At 31.8% G+C, this 24,076-nt stretch overlaps 1 protein-coding gene and 1 non-coding gene across 3 annotated transcripts; one reads left to right on the forward strand and one right to left on the reverse strand.

Moving 5' to 3' along the window:
- Positions 1 to 7,562: 7,562 nt before the first annotated feature.
- Positions 7,563 to 7,635, reverse strand: TRNAR-CCG. Its single transcript has one exon. It is a non-coding gene; the product is annotated as a tRNA-Arg (tRNA).
- A 3,139-nt stretch (positions 7,636 to 10,774) lies between these two features.
- Positions 10,775 to 16,297, forward strand: LOC110868843 (telomere repeat-binding protein 5). Of its 2 annotated transcripts, XM_022118114.2 has the most exons (12): positions 10,775 to 10,954; positions 11,118 to 11,210; positions 11,367 to 11,459; positions 12,251 to 12,357; positions 12,449 to 13,154; positions 13,250 to 13,414; positions 14,051 to 14,113; positions 14,616 to 14,695; positions 14,782 to 15,005; positions 15,427 to 15,693; positions 15,765 to 15,828; positions 15,901 to 16,297. In XM_022118114.2, exons 4-12 carry the CDS (start codon positions 12,274 to 12,276, stop codon positions 16,060 to 16,062), a joined length of 1,815 nt encoding a protein of 604 aa, XP_021973806.1. In that variant the 5' UTR covers positions 10,775 to 10,954; positions 11,118 to 11,210; positions 11,367 to 11,459; positions 12,251 to 12,273; the 3' UTR covers positions 16,063 to 16,297. The 2 variants fall into 2 exon arrangements, with proteins under 2 accessions (XP_021973806.1, XP_021973807.1); XM_022118115.2 differs by lacking the exon at positions 11,118 to 11,210 and having other exon boundaries at positions 10,864 to 10,954.
- The last annotated feature ends 7,779 nt before the right edge of the window (positions 16,298 to 24,076 follow it).

Below are 24,076 nucleotides of genomic sequence, written 5' to 3' on the forward strand. Positions count from 1 at the left end.
TTTGCAAGTACATGTTTGATGCACAGTTTTGATGTGCTTGAGCCTTAATGTTTCCATAGCCTATTATTTGAGTGGTTGTTACGGGACTAACTTAATCAATTCACCGATTTTGTTTGAAATTGAGTAAGTTCGTCATCGATTTCTTCTTTGTGTAAATATCGAGTCTTTATAACTCAACAATATAGAAAGTGAAACTTGAAGCTCCTTTATAGGACGCCCATTTTTTCAATATTAATGACTCATGATTCTAAAGTTATGCCTTTGTTGGTATAAAGGTGGACCACCTTCTAGCAATAACATGCTTGGTTTGCGAACTAGGGGTGTAACTCGAGTTTCATTAAGCTCGAGCTCAACTTGTTTAAGTTACGAGAGCTTGATTTTAAGCTCGAATTCAGTTTGTGAGAATTTTTTCAAGCTCGAGTTCAGCTCGAACTTTGTTTGTTTGTTATTATTAGTAGATTAATATACATTTATTAATATTTTTTATATAATTTCATTATGTTTTTTACATAAAATAATATCTATTATCTAGTTATTTTTAACGTAAATTTATAAATATAGATCATATAAATAATAGAGCTCGCCAACCAGCTCTAGCTAGATAAGTGAAGCTCGGACTTACGCTGTGTTCCAGAGATCTACTTAACAGGGGGAGGGGAGGGGAGGGAAAATGGTGTTCCAGAGATCCACTTAATAGGGGGAGGGGAGGGAAAATGGGGTTTTTTTTGCCTGAAAATAGTCTTTCCAATTTGGAAAGACATGGAGGGGAGGGGAGGGGAGGGGAGGGAAGGGGAGGGATTTTTAACTCGGGAACACAGTGTTAGTGTCGTTTATTAAAGAAGCTTAATTTTAGTCTTGAACTTGTTTAAGCTTCGTTTAATTCGAGTTTCGAAGAGCCAGGCTCGAGTAACTCACGAGCGACTGACTTGTTCATACCCATGGTTGTAAAACAAGGTCTCCAAGGCCGAGTACTCCCCGAGTAGTCGCTACAAGGTAGGCTGCCGAGGCGACTTTCTTCAACTCCGACTAATTACTCGAAATCGATCAAATGCGGTCAACATTGACCAAAATCGGATCTAGTAGGTCAACTCGAGCCGAGTTTGACTTAAAATAAAATAAAACATAATTTCTATGCATATCATATTAAAGAATGAATATCAATTTCACGTATTTTGTTATAAATATTAGTAAATTTATGTTATTTGACATATATTTAAGTTCCTAAAACTAATTTCTTTATAATTTGGCATCTCCGGGTACTCCCGTGTACTCTCCGCCTAGGCCGAGTACTCTCAACTCCCCGGTCGACCGACTAGGGAGCGTCTAGCGACTTTTACAACCATGTTCATACCCCTACCTTCAAATAACCAAAGATCAAACACCACAAAGTATCCTATATGAACTCTTACTACATTCACTTTTGCCCAAAAATAAGTGAAAATATACCACAAAACAAAAGCTCTCAACAAGAATGTATTGTTGTTATCTACGCTACAATTTCATAGGTTTAGGCAATTGTTTTTGACAAGATGAGTACATGTCTTAGTCGCATAAACTATAAATTATAAGATAAAAATAATACACATAATTGTTATATCAGTCGTGAAGACAGATCATTTCTAAATGAATATACTCATATCGTATCCAACTAAGCGAGTTTTATTTAAGATCAAATATAAGAGTAAAACGCCTAATAATATGTAACATTTAATTTAACAAATATTTTAGTAGATTTTCAACAATAATTCAGTATATAAAATATTATTAAAGACGACTTATATTTTAAACTAATTGTAGATGAAAAAGGCAGATGTATTAAGTTGAGAAGTAAATCATAATCGTATGTAAGTGATTCAAAGTTGTAGTTTATAATAAAAACATGATTATCATAGATGTATGAGTGTATGTATGTACCTATGTTTTGAAGAGGACATGGATAAAGTATAAAAGCTATAAATAGTGATAGGTCAAATAAAGTAAGAATAATTTCAACCAATTGATTTTCCATATGTTGAACTTGTTTGAGACTACTCCTTTTTTTCATATCTTGGATTCCAAGATTTTAAACTTTGTACGGCCACTCATTTTTGCACCATATATACCTCTATGAAGATCCTACTTTCTCAACACTCTTTTATATATATTTTTTTCGAAATGTGACTATTATTCACAACGCACACCCCTTATATATTTTATATACTAAATTACTAATTAATGCGCTCATGGCTTTATAGCCTAGTGCCATTTTGGGGGTGGGATAAAGTTTTGGGACCAATAGGTCCTGGGTTCGATTCCCACAAGAGGGTTTTCCCATATTTATTGGGTTTCCTCCTGAATTGGTGTATCGGCATTATGCCTAGTGGAGATGGATATGATCAGGTGGTTCCGCTCGTGGCACGATGATACTCCAGTGGTCCGTCAGTGATCCAAATTTGTCGTTCAAAAAAAAAAAATACTAATTAATGCTCAAAAATGAATTCATTATGCTTGTCTCTATACTTTAAATATGATATTCAAACATTGTGTCTTCTAGATTATACTAGAAAAACCAATCATTAACATGATTGTTAAATGTCTCCAACCTGCTATGCAAAGGGGACTGCTAAATCATTGCAACATTCTTTAACTTATACATGTCATAATCAGGTCCAAAATGTCAATTCAAATGAGCGTGTCTTGTACACTAAAAATATATAAAAATAAAAAGTCAAATCAATACGATACATGCAATAAAATAGATAACGTACTATTTCATGTCAAATATAAATAACGTGCCCTAAAATAAGAACATGTAATTAACATGAAACATAAACTAAAAGCTAATTAGGCATAAAATAGACAAATTTGTATTTTTTAACAACAATCTTTTACGCTTGAATACCACATAACATAACCTTCTACTTGCAAGGATTTTAAGCAAGGAACGCAAAAGTTTTTGATGGGCAAAACATTCACTTCAATCAAACGGCGGATATGATAAAAGAGAATTCTTTCCTTTATGTTTCGAGTAGATCGAACTTTTGTAATCTTAATTGGGAGAGATGGAGAGATTTTAACTAGCAAGATGTAATTGTGTAACATTGGGTTTCAGTTTCTAGCTGGCCCATTTTTCTATATTTTTATAGAAGTTTTGTCGTTCCAAAAATAAAAGATTTTAACTCATATCATTTACGTGGGTGTAAGTACCATACCACTAGACACTAATTTATACGTAGACATGCCTGTATTAGGTTTTATAATTTAGGTGAAATGTGAGTTGATACTTTAACTCATTTAGTTTTTCATAGTCAGTTTGGTTACATAATATAAACCTATTTGTGAAGGGTACTAGCTAACTAGCTGGTTAATTTTTATAAGATTTTAGTATATATATTTATAGAATTAAAAAGTGTCCTCTTTTTTAATTCAACGATTCATTGAAGTAGGGACCAAATTAATAGATATTGTGCCTTATCACTTTGGGCGGTTTAAGCAATCCCCACAAGAATTTCTTCTCACGAACTTCTTTAAGCAACTAAACTTTCGAATATATATTCGATTTGTTTATCAACTTCATTATGTTTTTTTTTTCTTTTACAATGATATAAATTTGTTATTAAAGTTAAACTGTAATAACAATTTTTTGTTTAATACTAGTTGTAAGGTCAAGTTATTAGTAGTTATGGTTAAAAGGTCTTCATCAAATCCGTATTCAGAATTTTTTTTTTTTTTTTTTTGAAAGTGAATTCCATTTTGCTAACCTACTGGTATTGGTTCGAATTTTGGGTTATTTCAAATAGACAAATGTATACAAAAATATAAAAGTAAATAGAGTAAATAGTTTATAAAGTATATTTCTTAATTAAGATACTTTGGCCGGTTTGTTCGAAGATAAAAATTCTAAATTCATTTCAAAATCTGAATTTGATGTCCTGACAATTTGGTCTAATGGTTAGTCACTTGGTTTTTCTTCTTGAGGTTCCAAGTTCAACTTCCACTAGCATCACTTTGAAGGACATTGGCGGTGAGAATGGAGTTTAGAACTTGGCCTCTCTGGAGGTTGCTAGTTTGAAGTCGAACCGGGTTTTATCGTAGTGGGCCTTCGGGCAGGCGGGTTTTCCCTGGAACTGGTGACTTTGTGGCTCAGACATGCATCCAATTTTGACCGTTATGGAGCAGGGGATGCATTTGCTCGATTGAAGGCATTTCAGGATATTTATCCGATGATTTAGTTGTTCGTTCAAAAAAACCTGAATTTAATATCAAGTTTGATTGCAAAACCGTGTCAGAAATTCAACAATAGAATTCTAATTCATTTCAATTTGGTTTTTCAAGTTATTACGAATAATTACACCAATTGAAATTTAATTTTATCTCTCTTTCATTCTAGCATCTCATCCTAACACATAATCATATGTCTTCAAAATTCAAATTTACATTTTTTCGTACTATTTAAATATAATTTTTCTATCTAAAATATATATTTTTTCGACATCATCGTATCATGAAGGGACCAAGGTCATATGGTCACCCTTGGTTTGCTTTATTCCATTGAGATTTATTGTACTAGAAAGCAACTACCAAACCAACTAACACTAACTACCTTGGATGGTAATTATGTCAAAAGAAAAAAAGCATCACTCTACCCTTTTTGTTCTATTACGAATATTTTGAATTTTTCTTTAATTTGAATAATATATACAAGAAATTGTTGCCATTCATTGTGATTCATAAAGTTTTTTTTATGTCTCAATATAATACGTATAATAGTAGTAAAAGAGTTGCTATTTAATTATAAGATTAATATTTACTCCCAAAACAGTAAGATTAATTATCATCTGTTTTTTTACTATTAGTAGCTAAATTATATAATTAATAGTGTTGCCTCCCATTATAAAGTCAGCTAATTATGATTTTAGTCATGCGGAACATACAATATATGATGGACCCAAGTCGTTTGTTATCATCGACTTTCTAATGGATGTTCTTCCAATTTTATTTAAAGTCTTAATATCGACTTTCTAATGGATGTTTTTCAAAATTTATTTAAAAGTTTGGAACATATGTAGACTAATAACAAAGAAATTTTGGTGCAACAGCTTTAAAAGTCAGTCTTCCAATCTAGTGTGTAATATAGTATAGATAGGATTTAGGAGAGAAAGCTTAGTTGTTCAAAAAAGAAAAACCTATGTAAATGAATTGTTCGGTTAAATTGTTCATGAACAATTCGACGAAAAGTTTGTTTAATTTATAAATAAATGAAAATGAACATAAGTTTTTGTTTATTTAATTAAACGAACAAACATGAACACATGTGTTGTCCGTTCATTTATCTTCTTAACAAATGTATACAAACAAGGAAATACCGTTCGTTAAATTGTTTGTGTTCCATCCTTTGTTCGGTAAAAGTTAGATGAATGAACACGAACATGCTTTGCTTGTGTTTGTTTGATTCGTTTAGAAATCTAACTAAAACACTCACCAAATATTTAAATTAGGTTAAAAAGGATGGCCAAATTCAAAATATTAAAGGGGTTCGGGATTCTTAAACTAGGTAATGTCAAATTATAACGAGTAATGTTAAAATGAAATTGAAACGTCAAATAACTATGGTTCAAAACCATATTTGCATAAAATGAAAGAGCCGATATTCATACTATATAACTAAGGATAACAGATTAAAATTATCCTCAAATAGAATGATAACTTAGGGTTTGTTTGGTAACTTCTATGCTAAGAGGTCTAACTGGGTAACAAACTCTAAGCCAGTAAGAATACACCGATGTGGTGGTGGTTGGTGGTGGAGGAAGCAGTGGTGGGTTGAGGAGTGGTGCATGAGTGGCCGGGTGAGGATTATGAATACGAGTGAAGGGACAAAGTCACAAAGGGGTAAATTTTCATTCAGCATCATTTTAAAACTTAATGGGTAAGAGGCTTGTTGCCCGATTTAGATATGTCATTCTAGTGAACCAAACCGCCACTTAATGGATAAGAGGCTTGTTGACTGATTCAGATATAGCCACTTAATGGAATCATTAAGAGGCTACCAAACCGCCCCTTACACTTTTACCTATATTTCAAATTATATTACTAAAGTTCAATTATGTTGTCTGAGTAACTGAGACATTGGCTTATTGGCGTTACAGTGAGGTTTATGGGATTGTTAATTGATTGCAACCACTTTTGTTAAGAGTTTAGATTTATATGTGTTCCAATTTCCAAATTAAGGTGGCTTAGTAGATGGGCTGGCTATCATTGTGCCAAATATTTGGGCTAAGGTGTTATTTAGATTTTAGGTTATTGTACCAACAAAGGTTCGGCCCATTCACTTTGTCATATATAATAAAGTTTGTACACATGTTATTGCTGGAATCTGGATGTTTGTTCAACATAGAAATTTCTATGTTTAAGCTTATCTTTTAGGCCCATATATTAATCACTAAAGTTTCTCATATAAGCACAAAACAGTGTTACAACTTTTCGGCCCATGCATTTATCACGAAAGTTTCCCATTAAGCCCAAAAGAATATAATTTAACAAAGGTTAGGCCCATCCACTTTGTCACCAAAATTTTGGGCCCGATTATTCTATAATAAAGTTTGCAGACATGTTATTTCTGGATGCATTTTAATCATTCTTGTAAAATTCCAGACTAGCCTCAGATTAGTCGTCAATTAATAGCTAGTCCCAGGTTCACCGATTAATTTTTATCGAATCGGTCAATTAATCAGTAGACAGTCAACATTGGTCAAATCCAATCCTAATTGGCTAAAAATCGGTGGCAATCTAGCGATTCCGGCCAAATTTAGGCTAGATTCTTGACCAAAACCTGTAATTTCGGCAATTAATCAAATCTACTTGAAAATATAGGTTGAATAAGGTGTTAAAACATGTCTACTTGAAAAATACATAAAAGAGTAAAATGCACGGATAGTCCTTGTGGTTTGGTGAAATTTCACCTTTAGTCCTCAACTTTTCAGAATTACACTCTTAGTCCCTGTGATTTGACAATTTGTTACTTGGATAGTCCCTAAAGCGGATGAAGGTTACTCGGATAGTCCCTGTGGTTTGACAAGTTGTTACTCGGATAGTCCTTGTCATTTCACACCCACTTAACTAGAAAAACTAACCTACATCAGCTTTGGGGACTATCTAAGTAACAACTTGTCAAACCACAGGGACTAAGAGTGTAATTTTGAAAAGTTGGGGACTAAAGGTGAAATTTCATCAAACCACAGAGACTACCCGTGTATTTTTACTCTACATAAAAAATGTGTGTATCTACATATAAAACTGAAAATTATATATAAAATTCCAATCAAATTAATCTCTATCTGGTACCTCAACGGCCCGACCAACGACTAGCAATTCTTACAACCTTGATTCCAACATACAAATTTCTCTGTTTAAGCTTATCTATGCATATTTTTTTTACAACCTTTAGGCCCATATATTTATCATTAAAGTTTCTCATTAAGCCCAACATACAAATTTCTCTGTTTAAGCTTATCTATGCATATTTTTTTATAACCTTTAGGCCCATATATTTATCATTAAAAAAATAGAATTAAAAATCATTTAAGCGATCACGGTGGGACTCGAACCCACAATCTCCCGCTCCGGAGGCGAGCGCCTTATCCATTAGGCCACGCGATCATTTTTGTTAGCTTTTGACTTTTATAATTCAAATTTAAAATACATACTAGTTTTCCAAAATGTATTTACGAAATCAATTCTGAAAGTTTAGTGGTTAAAATAAAATTATTAAAGTAAAGGAATTTAATAACCCTACGATGTAAAAGAAAAATACATGAAGTTTAATGATGATCGATATAGATAAAAAATAGTTTAATGATGAATGTAATATTGTGATTTTTTATTAGTCATTTTTAGCATCATAAGGGGGTGTTTGGGATTGCGTTTTCAACCTGATTATTTGATTATTGTGTTTTGAAATCGCAAAAAATCTATTTTGAGTGTTTGGTAAAAAATTAATAAAAAGTGATTTTTTACGTTTTGTAGAGTTCAAAACGTGATAATCCATAAGTAGGTCACCCCTTGCTGCAGGAAAACGTGATAATCCAAAAACTGATTTTTTACGTTTTCACTTATTTATTTTTTTAAAATATATATACTTGCCAAACACTCAAATAGTTGATTAACTGATTATTGTGATATCAAACAACATAATCAAATCCAAACAATGTTGATTATCTGATTATTGTGATATCAAACAACATAATCAAATCCAAACACTATCCCTCTGCAGCACGTTTTGTTACAGCTAATTATCTGATTCTGATTATTCAAAACGCATAATCTATTTTCAAAACTCAACCCCAAACACCCCCTAAATCTAAAACCACAAGGCCTGTGACAACTATAACATAGTTTTTAAATAGGTAGTTTATTGGTTTCGACTTTTCTTACACATTTGCCTATGTCGTATAACCCCTTTTTCTTATACATGGTAAATGTGTTAGAAAGGGTAAGATTCAAATGAAAACCATTAGTTATCGTAAAAACTCGAAAACTAACTAACAAACATAACTTTTTTTTGCATACCAAATTTCGCTATTTAAATTATATAAAAAACTTTTTTTCAAAAAAAAAAGTTGTAGTGCACATGTGTAATAAAATTATACATATATATATGTATGTATAAATAAGTGAGAGAGAGAGAAACCAAAGTTCGCGCCGCTATGCGTATCACGGCCATGCTCCATAACTCCCCATAACGCCCGGGGGGGGGGGGTGTTCGGGACACCATGGGACATTATAGCCCAATATAACGCTATATAACCTCACACGACACAATGCATGGCCTTAGAATATAATTCCCACATCTCAATATTCAATTATTCGAACAATTTTTAACGTTGTTTTTCTAGAAGTTGTACACTTCAATTAATCAATCATTTATGTCCTTTCTATAACTTGTTGACAATTAGGTTATTGGTGGATTATAATCAATATTCCAATTTATCTCGAACACAAAGGATATGGTCAAAGACGTAACATGAGTTTTCATTTTAGTTGAAAGAAATGATGATTGCATTTTCAACATATATGGCTATGGAAGAAGCGTTTAAATCACTGTATTGTTCAAATATTTGTATGTTGACCGTAAACAATAAGAAGGTCATTGCTTTCGTTTTTTCTTTGGTATTTCTAAATGCAACACTTTATATATAATTCTAAACATTAAAGTTGTTTGTTTAGGTTTATAACGTTTGAGGCGTAAATATAAGTGTAAACGAGCGCAGTCATAATCTATACTATATAAAAAAAGAAACCTGTTTTGGGACACTTGTCATTCTCTCATTTAATTGATTAAAATTATTAATAATACTAAAAATAATAATATTTAATCTAAATTAATACAAATTATTATTAATAATATTTAATCTCATGTCCCCTCATCGTTATTATCAATTGACTATCAAATATATTGTTTGATATTATTTATTTTATTAGTATATTATATTTTAAACTAAATATAACTAACATATAGAACATTTATCCCTATTTGAGTTTAAAAAAATCCTTATTTTTATAATGGATAAATTCTAGGTATAACTAATATAAACAATATTTGAAAAACATGTCTCCTCATCGTTATTATCAATTGAATATCAAATATATTATTTGATATTATTTATTTTTATTAGCATATAGATTTTATTACATAACTCATAAATTAAATTGTAAGACATTTTTTATTATTGGGTATATAAAATTAGATTCATTCAACCAATGTAATACACTTGATTTTATTAAAGATATATATTTTTTATTATTTACTATACAAAATTACATTTATTCAACTCATGTAATACATGGAGTTTTAAAGATATATTTTAATTATTATTTGGTATATAAAATTAGATTTATTCAACCCGTACAATAACTAGGTTTTTTAAAGATATAATATTATTATTATTTAGTATACAAAATCACTTTTATTCAACCAGTACAATAAATAAGGTTTTTTAAAAATATAACTTTTTTATTATTTTGTATATAAAATTATATTTATTCAACCCGTATATTACACGGGGTTCTTAAAAATATAACTTTTTTATTATTTTATAAAATTATATTTATTCAACCTATGTAGTAAATGAGGTTTCTGAAAATATAAACTCATGTAAAAAACGAGGCTACTAAAAATATATTTTTTATTATTTTATAAAACTACATTTATACAACCCATGTAATAAACGATATTTTTAAAAATATATTGTTTTATTATTTAGTATATATAAAATTACATATATTTAACCCGTGTAATACACGGGGTTCTAACCTAGTATAATTATATATGTCTGAGAGAAGGACCCACTCTCCTTATCTGCTCTCACGTTAAAAATTACACACACCAAAACAACCACCATAACCATTAAAATGTCCCCTCTCGTCGTCACTCGTCACCCTTTCGCCATGTCGTCTTCACTTGCCCGTCCGCGTCCGCTTTTCTCCATTGGAGAAGAAGGTCTTAGTCTCTTACCATAAACATAACATTTTTGACGTATGTAACATATAAATTTGGACCACAAAATACACTTGACAAAACCAAAAAACAAAAGTGGAATTATACAAGACTTGTAAACCCCTAACACGTGTCAAAAGCTATCCACATATCCAATAAAACTTGTTATTATGGCTAACGTGGTCCTAAAAACCGTCCCAATGGGTTAATAGTTTATGGTCACATGCTCTTTCATCTTGGAAATTACCCTTCTACCCTTCCTCCCCAAAGAGGTTTATCAATTAACATTAACCCCCTATTTCTATTTCTTCTTCAATTCTGTTCTTACAAAATTCTCCATAATTATCACATTTTTTTTGTTACTATTGTTCATGATTGCACAGATTATCATACAGATTCGGAATCAAACGCTCGTTGTACAGTTATAGTTGTGTGTAGTTTAGGTTTTAATCATAGATCAATCGGTTTTTTCATCTAACGCAGGTAATTTTCTCGATCGATCTATCGTTTTATGTGATTTCGTTTTTTTTTGTTGATGTTTAGCGGTTGAATGGTTGAATATCTGTCTTCCGATTCGTGTGAATTTGTGTTTTTATTATTATTATGCATTTTTTTTTGTTTTAATTCTCTGTTTCTGATCGCACAGATTGTCATACGGATTCGGAATCGCATGCTCGTTGTACAGTTACGTGTATATTAGGTTTTAATCGCAGATCAATTGGTTTTTCATCTAACGCAGGTAATTTTCTCGATCGATCTATTCTTTTTACTTGATTTAGGTCTTGTTGATGTTTAGCGACATGAATGATTGAATTTCAGTCTTCCGATTCATGTGAATTTGTGTTGTTATTATGCACTTTTTTTTTGTTTTAATTCTCTGTTTATGATTGCACAGATTGTCATACGGATTCGGAATCACATGCTCGTTGTACAGTTACGTTAAATTTAGGAATTAATCACAGATCAATCGGTTTTTCATCAAACGCAGGTAAATTTCTCGATCGATCTATCGTTTTTACGTGATTTAGGTTTTCGTTGATGTTTAGCGCTTGAATGATTGAATCTCTGTGTTCCGATTTGTGTGAATTTGTGTTATTATCCGAGATTTGGTCCGATTTGACCGGAATTAAGCTCTAGTTTAGGATTTGATCTTGTATTGTTGAAATTGGTGATGCAGAGATCGGATCGGGTCGGATTTTGGATAGTTTGTGAGGTGTGGTTTTGCTATTTGAATTGCTATTTCGTGAAATTATATATGTTCGTTTAATAATTATTAGGTTTATGCTGTATTATTTGTGGATGAGGGTTTATGCTGTATTATTTGTGGATGAGATTTCCATGATATGAAATTGATATTGAATGATGTCATGCTGCTTTTCATTTTTGTGGGGACTATGAACAGCTTTTTATAGATCCATCATATATCCTCATTTATATGTATTTGTCGTTATTGAACTTGCCTCCTAAATTAGGGGATCATGTTTCTGATGTAACAGTGGCTGTCAGTTATCTGGTTATTTAGTTAATTTTTGTTGAATTGCTGCATAAGTTAATTCTGATTGGAATGAGAAAGAAAGGGAAATCAAATATTTGGATCAGTAATCGGTCTAGCGACATGTGCTCGTATTAGTGCTCTTATTGTTTTTCGCATCCACTTAGCATTGACTTGAAGTCTACTACTTTGTTTCAACACATGGTTTGCTAAATTAAGTTACACATAAAAAAAAACGAAATGCTCTTCTATATGAAGCTTCTGATTCTTTTGTTATCGAATTACAGACTTTGGCATGTATGCATAAGAGATGGTGTCAAAGAAGAGACTATATTACGGAGGACTTGACGGTTTCCGTGCCCCTGTGGTACCTAAAGCTCCCAGATCCTTAAGGGTGAGTAAACGATTAGTATCCTTAATCCGAAATTCTAAACGTTCCCTGATTTGTGAGAACTTCTAATCAACACTGTTCTTCATTCTTTTAGAGGAATTCACACAAGAAATCATCAGCGGGTAGCGAACTTTGCCCCTTTGAGTTATTGGCAGCAGTAGCCGGCAAGTTATTACAGGAGAGCGAAAGTTCCATTTCCAGCACTGGTCCAGAAAGCAAAGAACATATTATCACCCCTAAAGAAAGTGTCAAACACGAACCGCTTGAAGTAAAATTCAATCCTTTAACATTAGATTATCTTGATCAGGGATGCTGCGGTGAGAATGAGTTTGTTCCCAAACCCTCTAATTTAGCGTTAAAGATAGAATCCCCATTGAAGGATTCGCTACAGTCCGATAGTGACTCCAGTTTAGAACATGCTTCTATAGTCTGCAATGGCAATAATGGATCAAACGGGGATTTAAAAGATGTGAAAATGAATACTAGTGGCGGTTATGTACAAACAGATACAGTACAGAAACAAAGTGAAGACTTAACTGCAGCTAAATCATGTGTGGATCATCGTGTATTAAATAAATCATATAACGGTGTACATAGGAATAATGTAAAGATAGGTATTAGAGATGATGATGATGATGATGACGAAAATTCTTTTAGTTTTAATCACCGTATTACCAAGATGAGCGGGATTAGGTTGCAGTCGCGTGCGGGATATAGAAGAATGAGGAAGATATTGACTACTACTAAGCACTGGAAATCGGTTCCAAAGCTGAAAGATTACGAACCCTCTAACGCTACCAGTAAGTGAAGAACTCTCTTTACACTGTTTCTGCAATTTCGTGTCATGTGATTGTTTTCTTATTAAGTCGTTATTTTGGTTTCTAACTTTCTATAGGTCTTGGAGTCAAACCCTTTGACCACAACGGGAAAAACATGTACATGAGAGAACGTTGTCGAGCAGAGATTGGTTCTAAGAGACGGAAGCTGTTTCATCATAATAGCGTGAAACCTGATTATGTTCAGGAGACGAGCAGTGAAAGCATATCTAATTTACCTACAGGTCTGTAAGACTGTACTATTTCCCAGTTTTCTTTTTAAATAGATTTACAATATTTAAACATTTAATTAAGGGTAATTGGTCTGTAATAATCCCACCTAAACCTTATTGGCCATTAATAATCCCACCTCAGAATATTCCCCCCACCAGTCCCACCTTTCCCCTATTTTTCCTACAGTGGTCCCCCGTTAAAAAAACTTAACGGAGTTAAGCTTTTTTCCAAATTACAAACAGTTTTTTATGGCTTTTGATTAGAACAACGATATGAGTCCATTGATGTAAACCTTGCCTCGAAACGGTGCTCCAAATGATGAAAACGGTGCTTCAATTCGGGTGTTTAAATTTCCAATTAACCAAAATCAAGTCACTTGAAGCACCATTTCGAAGTAAGTTTTACATCAATGGACTCGTATCATCGTTCTGATCAAAAGCCCTAAAAAATATGTTTGTAATTTGGAAAAAAGCTAAACTCTGTTAAGTTTTTTTAACGGGGGACCATTGTAGGAAAAATAGGTGAAAGGTGGGACTGGTGGGGGGAATATTCTGAGGTGGGATTATTAATGGCCAATAAGGTCTAGGTGGGATTATTATAGGCCAAAATCACTTTAATTAATGATCGTGTTATATATTGTCATGCAGCAAAAGCAGTGACATCTTCGGTTATCAACCATAAAAGTTCCTTTCAATCTAAAGATGGTCATGGTACCCTCTCTCTCTCTCTCTATATATATATATATATATATATATAGGGATACTTTCAAATGAGAACTCTCTTTGAGTTGTGAGAACCACGAGAACTCCTACTTCCCGTGTGAGTTTTTCAACCAAATTTTGCACAACGTAGACTAACATCTAAGGCATGTGAAAAAAAATTGACGAGTTGGCATTTATTCGACATGTAAGTTTGATTCACGCTGGTGTAAATGACTGCTGACGTCATCAGCCCAGAACTTTAAATTTGGTTTACGCCACCGTAAGAAGTCATTTACAATTTATTATTATTATTTTTTAGAAAATTTTCATAAAAAAAAAACTCGTCAATTTTTTTTCTCAAAAACCTTTGGATCAAAAAGTTTTCACAGTTTTCACAACTCAAGTTAGTTCTCATTTTAACCCTTCCCTCTGTCTATATATATAATGTATCTATGTATGGTTACATTTTTGTTCGACAAATTTCTCACATGCATGACGTTTCTTCATTCAGTGAAATTTAGCATAAAGTCCTTTAACATACCAGAACTGTATATCGAAATGCCAGAGACGTCGACAGTAGGTTCTTTAAAGGTATACATTCTGATTTTCAAGATCAATTACCATATATGTATGAGCCACTGTGTGATTTGTATTAAAATCTTCTTTTTATTTCACAGACGGCGGTTATGGAAGCCGTGACAGCTATTTTAGAAGGTGAATTACATGTAGGGGTACTTCTTCATGGCAAGAAGATTAGAGATGACAGCATAACACTACAACAAACCGGTATTTCTGTAAATAGTGATACTTTGGGATTTATGTTAGAGCCGAGTTTTCCCCAAGATGCACAAAAAGAACATCAGTTGTTGCCGCCATATGACTATCATGAACCGCCGTCCAGGTATAATATAAAATATTCCTTTGTAGGGGTGTGAATTTCTCACACCACCTGAAAACACAACACGAACCTAACATGAAATTTGTGGGTTTGGGTTTAGTCTAAACGGGTTCAGGTTAGTTTCAGGTTGAGCCCCCGAACCCATTTAAAAATAGAAATTGACATAATATCTGTATTATATACCTTTGTTTTTTTAGTAAAACTTTAATTTTAATATATTAATTTGCGAAAAAATCTTAAAGTAATAAAATTTGGGTTGAACGGGTCGTGTTCGTGTCAACTTGCGAATATTTGGGTCGTGTTCAGGTTCATATGTATGACACGGTTTTCGGGTTCGGTTTTGGGTTGAACCTGCCAACCCACGAACACGACCTGTCTCGTTAGTTGACTTTTTTGTTTGACCTTTTCATTAATGTATTTTCAGTTATCTAGCTAGTCCCATTATGAACTCTTCAGTGGATCATCCTCTAGCAACTAATCAAGAAAGTCAAAAAATGTCAACAGAAGAAATAGTGGATACTAAAGCTATCGTGTCGATCAGCCCACTGAATGCCGAGGCACTCTCAATAGTCCCCATGAACCATAAAGTGAACAAAAGATCCGAACTGTCACAACGAAGAACTAGAAGACCGTTCTCCGTTTTGGAAGTAGAAGCACTTGTGGAAGCAGTTGAAATACTTGGAACCGGAAGGTGTGTACTGAATGGAAATATGTTATCCATAAAAACAGTAGTTTGAATACTTTTCTTACTGTTTTTTGCAGATGGCGTGACGTTAAAATCCGCGCATTTGATGATGCAGACCATCGAACTTATGTGGATCTGAAGGTAAGAAATCAAAATTACATTATTTGTGGATTATATAATTTTTGTGAATTTGATTTCGTATATATTATATAGGATAAATGGAAAACATTGGTTCACACAGCAACTATCTCCCCCCAGCAAAGAAGAGGCGAGCCTGTACCACAAGATCTACTAGACCGAGTGTTGGCTGCACATTCCATGTGGTCTAAGCCACATGGGAATCATCAGACCGAACCCATTCCGGTTAAGGTTTGAACCTTTGGGTTGGGGATGGTGTGTACAAAGTTAAAATAGGTTTAACTTGTTTAAATTACTGTAATATCTCGTATTTTTTTCGTTTGGCCTAAAAAGTCCTCTTATGATGCAAGCCGAGAGGACGATAAGGGCCGTTTGGTAAATTAAGTTGGTTCATAGCATTCTTTTGCACATTATGTTTGTATGTATTTTGTAAAAAAATCTAATGTAATTGATTCATTTTTTTTTTGTTGCATTTCTTTTGCGAGTCTCTGTTTGTGATTTATGTGCAGTTTGCAATGAAGTATACCATAGTTAGCTCTGATAGAATTAGTTTAAATAGGGATTTTGTTTTCTAAACTCAATCTAATTGCATCATTATTATTCAATTAAAGGAGCTCAATTTTTTTCTAACTATAAAACCACTCAAGTTTCAATAATGTTCCATTGGTGTGAAACTTTTTTCTAAACAATTAAATTAAGTTATCTAAATGAAACACATGAAACATATGAAAGTTTGTTTACGTTTAGTGGTTGTTAATTTCACAGTTGACATAAGGTAAAGAAAAAAGACACTGAAAAAGACAAAGGTAAAGTAGGGTATGAGAAGGGTAAGATGTAGACAGTCTTACCTCTACTTGTAAAAATAGAAAGACTCGGCTCGAATACAATTCAATTTAAACAAATATATATATATATAAAGTTATGAGAATGAAACAACATTAAAACTTCAGCTGGGAAAAAATATGATTTAATTTATTAAATTAAATTACATTGAAACTTACATTTTATGGTTTTGGGCCTTTTGGCTCGTGTTTATTTTTTATTATTTTTTGATGATGATGCATTGATGATTAACACCTAAATGTAAAATTTTTGGTTTCCTTGATTGTTAACAGTTAATTATATAGGATTTAATTAATGTAAAAACAAAAGGATAACATTTTATAGATAACAAGACAAATTATATAGGATTTAATATAAAAACAAAAGGATAATATTTTATAGATAACAAGACTACAATAAGATAAGAAGACGATAAAAGGGTGGTTGGTATATTCTTGACGTTGCAAAGATAGTGGAATGAACATGTGGAATGTGGATCCGTATCTTCCTTATTAAGATTCTTTCAACTTTTCTGAATAATAAACATAAACAAATATTACTAAATTAAAAAAAAAAATACACCAACTTATTAAATTACAGTAACAAGTCGAACTATATATAATCCATCTTTATTTTTGGTGACTATTTTTTTTAAGGGTGTAAATTATTCGCGAAAGTCGGGAGGTTTAGCATACGTTGTCTTAACCGTGTCTGCTTTAGAGAGCCCCTTCGCACAATAGATCCCCAATTTAAACCCCTCAATGAGAAACCCTTATCACCTAGACTCGAACAAACTCACCCGGACCCACCATACAGGGCCGGCCCAATGGGCTTTGGACCCTAGGCACAAGCCTAGGGTCACCCAAATTAGAAGGCCTCAAATTTATTGTGAGTTTTCTATATAATAGGCCGATTTTGAGTTTTAAAGGAAACAGCCCAAACATGTAAGGCCCGTTTTCAGATTCAGTTTTAAAGAAAACCCAGACAAAAAGGCCTCAGCCTCACACAGACAAACACACGCGACTTTCAGACCTTGAAGAACCAAACGTCGCCGCTGTACATGGATCAGGCGCAACACAGATGATGAACTTGAAGAACGAATCGTCGGTAAGTAATTACTAACGGCTATTTTTCCTTTTTTTACATCTATATCTTCGATTACATCTATACCTTCGATTACTAAATATCTGTTTAAATCAGTTCCACTGTTCAGTCGATTCAGTCTTCTGTTTAAATCAGTTCTTCTGTTGTTCAATCTTCGATTATTAAATATCTGTTCATTTGTTGTTCAATCGATCCAGTCCTTGTTCTTCGATTTGGGGCAGTGGCGGCAAGCGTTGTTTGTCGATTTGGGGCAGTAGCGGCAGGCTTATTCCGTTCTTCGATTTGTGGCAGTGGCAAGCGTTGCCGCGTTGATTCGATTTGTGGCACTGGCAGTGTGGTGTGGCACAGGTTAGATCTTTTTTCATAAGTTGCTATTTTTTTATTCAATTAGTGCTTATTTGTTGAACTAATCTTGTTATTTAGGCACATGTTAGATCTTCTTTCATAAGTTGCTATTTTTTTTATTTAATTAGTGCTTATTTGTTGAACTAATCTTGTTATTTAGGCACTAGGCTTGGTTGTTTGTCTATTTAATTTGTTGTTTAGTAAATTAGGGCTCATTGCCAATGTCAAATCGAATTAGAACTTTTAGAAGAACTTGATTATGATTCTTTCATCAAACAATTTGTCTCGGTTAAAGCTAGAAAAATCAATTTTATTTAAACGTATACTTAATTTATACAAAACATACAACTTTCAACAAAAAAAATAAAATAAAATTAACTTCACCAACTATAAACTTTTTAGTTTATAATTGCCGGTCCCAAGCCCGGGTAAAGGAGGAGGGTTTTGTTACTAAATATGTTGAAAGGGTAATTTTGCAAAAAAAAAAAAAAAAAACCTCCACTTTGAAGTTCGCTTAGGGTCTCCAAAAACCTAGGAACGGCCCTGCCACCATATGTGGAACTTAAATACCTGTGACCAACACTAAAGCAAAAAAACCTATAACTTGTAGTAAATAAATTATAAACCTTGAAACAAAAAAACCTATAACTTGTGGTAAATAAATTATAAACCTTGATAATAATCTTAAGTTTTATTTTGAAAATGTAACGGAGTGATTCAAGATAAAATCAATGTGAGAGAGACTTAAGACAAGTTAACATAAGAAATAAAATTAGAAAAACAACATATAAAATGCAATCAACGTTTTATACACTTATGAGTTGCAAAAATTAAAACAGCTTTATCTAATATATGAAAACACGATACATTCTATGTTCCAAATTAGTGGGATGACTCATTATCGGATAGTGGTTTATACCAATAATGGAAAATTTCAAGTAATCCAAAACATGCCGATAACAACTTGACATTGAAAAATGAAAAGATAATTATCGGAGTATTTAATACTTATTAAAATTATTTATGTATCCAAATTCATATATCCAACTACGTTATAAAAAAAATCTGAGTATACATCAACTTTGTTATAAAGCATCTTAGTATAAATGTATTTTATTTATATTAACTAGTTAATGTGTTGCCCGCGTTGCGGGGCGTTACGCCAAATATTTCTCCACCAATTAAAACAAAATGTTATCATAGTTTTGCTAGAAAAAAAAAAAACTAAAACGATGAGAAAACTGGTAATTATAAAATGGGGGGCAAAACTGTAATTTGTCATGACCAATGAGTGAGCGCTAGCGAATAAAAATTACACCGAGTCAACAGATAAAACAAAACACTACCATAGGTTTGCAAAAACGGAAACGATGGCAAGACTGTAATTTTGAACCGGGGGGAAATCGTAAGTTTGACTGGGGTAAAATCGTAATTTATCAAAAGATAAAACGATGGCAAGATTGTAATTTTGAGTTCGGGCAAAATCATAATTTTTAATGGGGGTATAAATTGTCAAAATCAACAACGATGGCAAAAGTGTAATTTTAAACTGAGAGCAAAAACGTAATTTTGAGTTGGGGGCAAAATCATAATTCAAAACTGGGGTAATAAATTTATTCGAAGCAATAGGGAAGTGTCAGACAGCTGCCTGACACTATTCCCCTGCATGTGATTTGTATAGTATATAAATACATAATACTTAAAATCATACAAAAAAAACATGACATTAATGTCTTCACTATAGAAAGAGTTATAAAGTTATCATAAACTTAAGCATGTTATGAATGCATCCATTATTAGTGATTATCCACATTTCTAACCCCCATGTCACATTTATGTTTGTATTAATGTTATAGCCTATAAATAGTGGCTCGTGTATTTTGTATGTGATATCAATAAGAAATTCATCTCACATTCTCTCATTCTCTTCTATACATTGCTAATAGGTTCTAGTTATTACACAACACGTTATCAGCACGAAAGTGCTCGAATCATCATTGGTTTTAATCATTGATTAAAGTCTTGGTTGACCCATGTCGTTGATGATGTTTTGTTGATAAAAGTTTTGGTGGCCCGAGGTGTTTCCAACAAAGATTGGATCTCGTAGACATGGCGATTTAAAAGTGATGGAGATACTATTTTCTTTAGTTATTTCAAGGTAAGTTTTTTTTTCCACCATACATGTTTATCTACATAAGGTACTACTCTTATACCTATATTGTTTCTTGTTGAATATGCCGTATATTTTCAACTTGATTTTACCATGATAAGAATAATCGTTAACCAGAATGTGATTTTTGAAAGTCGGTTGAACATGAGATGTTCAAATCCTACTCATAATTTTCATTTTCATTTTTAATGACCTTTTCTAGAATAAATGATCATCACGGTATTGAAAAAAAATAGGAAATATAAGTTTAATATATACATGGACACTTGTTACAGAAACCCGATGAGAAAATACTTGTTATTAATTTACTAAGTCTAATCTTATTTATTTGCTAGTTATATTGCAAGCTTATTCCTTGGTTTAAAAATTGATATATAGTTTGATAAATTCTTTTTATGCATGTTTAATAGATAAACCTTGAAAAGAAAAGTTGTATTATGATATCCATGATCTTGCATTTACTTGTTGATTATATTATTTATATCTATTTTAAAGTTATATATATTATTTAGTTTTAATTAATATAGCATAAATTAAATTAAAGTTCTAATATATAACTTATGAGTGTGGTTTGAATATTATTAATTATAAAATTCATTCCGATTTCCTCATCATTAATTTATGTTGATGTATATTTACCTATTTTTTTTTCAATTTACGAAATCAGTAAATAGTAATTAAATAGTCTTTTATTGTTGTTCTAATATATTGTTTTTATTATATTTTATGGTTAGTAAATAGTAATTAAATAGCCTTTTATTGTTGATTTTATAGAACAAATTACGTTTCAAAAAGGCATTACAAATTCTAAATCATTATGTGCTTTTATTATTATGGTTATGAGTTTTGATATCATTATGTGCTTTTATTATTATGGTTATGAGTTTTGATATCATTATGTGCTTTTATTATTATGGTTATGAGTTTTGATATCATTATGTGCTTTTATTATTATGGTTATGAGTTTTGATTGGTCCATTAATTAGTTTTTGTTATTAGTATTAATACAATTTATGATGACTACCAAAATACAATTTATGGTTAATAGTTATATTTGAAGATATCATTAGTGCAATTCTGTTAATGAATTTACAATAATGCACATGTTTATATGATAATATGTTATAAGGACAACTACTTAGTTAATTTTGTTGTATATCATTGTTATTGCAATTGTATAAGCCTTTGTTGCTATTTGATATTTAAATATGTGATTTGTTTCTATGAAATATTTGTGTGGTAAAAGATATTATTTGTAAATTAACATGACACTAAAATTCTCAAGACCTGTTATATTTTATTGAGCAACAAAATGTATTAGTATAAGAAAGCTCATTTACGAGTAATAAAGATTCATATGTTATTATATGATCGAGAAAGTTGATAGTGACATTTGTTTATGTTTAAACTATAGTGACAAATATGTGTATATATGATATACTTGTGATTGGCTATATCATGTTACATTTATGCATAAAATACACAACACGTCATAAACAAATGGGTACGTTACTTTAAATGATCTTTAATATCCATTTAATTTCAATCTTAAATTATATGGAGTTATGAACATGGATATTAATATATATGATGTTGGTTAATGCTTAGAAATTAAAATCATTAAATATCATTTTTCTCATTTAATTCATTCTTTATTAATTTTAATTCATTCTTATTAATATCTTCTAATTAGAAATTTGATTAATTCTTATTACTTTAAATGATCTTTAATAATTTTTTTTCTAGACATGACAAGCAAATTAATATGAGCTTAATCTCTTTAACACTCACACACATATACATGTATACGTGTAATGTTCTAGGATTGTATGTGATTTATATATGTAATTGATATGCATATAAATTGTGAATAATTAACATGCATATAACTTGCTTATGGGTAGATATTACGGATTTCATTTGTTTAGCAATACTTCTGTTGGTCTCATTGTTTTAGATAACATATATGTTATATGTATTGCCTTTTGACAAGTTAAATGTGCTAAATAAATTAATACAAATTTCATTGGTAGCTGGTTACCAAAACAACTACGCTGAGATAAACATTGTTATGCTTTAGTGAATTGATATTTCAGCTTGTTACAATACTATGCATAATCAACATAATTAATTGTATGGTTATTCTTCTAATTGTTTGTTGTTGCTAAACAAATATTAATAGACATTGATATAGTCATTAGAAATGTGCCCTCACATGAAAATGATGAAAAATAGCTATGAAAATAATTAGTGGACTTTAGCTTAAGTAAACTACTCTGATGTTAGTTACTTAAATTGATAGATAATAATTCATTTGAGTTAGTGTTGATGCTCACATGAATCCTAAATCAATGATGAGAATCCGAAGTTCTCCCAAAAGTATACAAAGTCCCGTTTGTTTTTAATAATGATTTTTCAAGTTTAACCCAAACTTTAGTTCATCGCACTTGGCGTTTTTGGCTAACATATAGCCTAGTGATGGAAAACCTTATGAATATATGTTTTCCCTCTAAACAAAGGCTAAAACTATAATATTTCACGTGGTAGAGACGCTATTGATACTATTTCACGTGTTAATAGCATATTAAATGCTCCAGAAGAGCATCGAAAGTTTACCCGCTGATATCGAATTTTGTAATTCATAGTGCATCATATTCTAATGTATACCGAAGAAATTTATTAAGTTTCCACTATGTTTGAATGAAAAGTCATCACCTTGGAATGGTGTAAAAGAAAATGTACTAAATATCTAAAATATATCATATAGCAAATATGGCCAGAAGACTATATTAGAAGTTACTAGAAATGATAATAATTTTCCACAATATTCCATTAAATCAAATATGGTGAGTAACCAGAAGTTACTATAATATTTATACGTTCACCACATGGCATGACCAAATAGGTCATCAAGATAGCATCATGATATGCTAAACAATCAAACATGCTAACCGATACCTTAGCACCTCTAAGTCATCTAAAAACATTGCTCCCAAAATGCCTTATCATATGTCTAGTTAGTTTTTTTTTTTTTTTTTTTGTGGCAAATAAATTTTTATGCCCTTCCAAACAATAGACTCCTACAAACAATCCCTCTTATATGGGACCATTGAAATGTACAGTTGTGTGGATTGTAGCATTCATACATGGTTACATGTGAGTTTTTAGCTACCCGTATGTAGCATATGCCCAACACTATGGAACGTTGTTTTTTTGACATGGTTTTTAAACGAGGCAGAATTATAAAGTGCATTAAATAACTATTTGACATATTTACAAACTCGAGACACGGGATAGTTCCACAAGAACAATATAGCGTCCTGGGTTATGATTGATATATATTAGACTTGCATAGAGTTCGATCTCAATCTAGATACAAGTTATGAAGGTCGAAGATTTCAGCATATTCAAGAGAAGCTCAAGCTATACTGTATGAAGACAATGTAAGACAACAACACCCAAATCAAAGAAGACTACGCCAAATATCAAGTCAAGCAATTGTCACAGAAGATTGGATTCAACATCATCAAGATATACAAGTAAAATAGAGGGGGAGTAACGTACCCATAATATACACGGTGTATGTACTCTTTTTTCTTAATGAGACAACATACCTGATCCAGAAGTATCAGGGGGAGACAATACACGTTGCACTATTTTTCCCTTAGCTGAGGTTTTGTCCCACTGGGTTTTCCTAGCAAGGTTTTTAACGAGGCAGCATCACCAAGCGTATTAAAGAATAGTATATCATCATGTGGATAGTCAAGTGAGAGTGTTATGAATGCATCCATTATTAGTGACTATCCACAT

The sequence above is a fragment of the Helianthus annuus genome, chromosome 7, assembly GCF_002127325.2.
Source record: "Helianthus annuus cultivar XRQ/B chromosome 7, HanXRQr2.0-SUNRISE, whole genome shotgun sequence".
NCBI classification, from domain to species: Eukaryota; Viridiplantae; Streptophyta; class Magnoliopsida; order Asterales; family Asteraceae; genus Helianthus; species Helianthus annuus.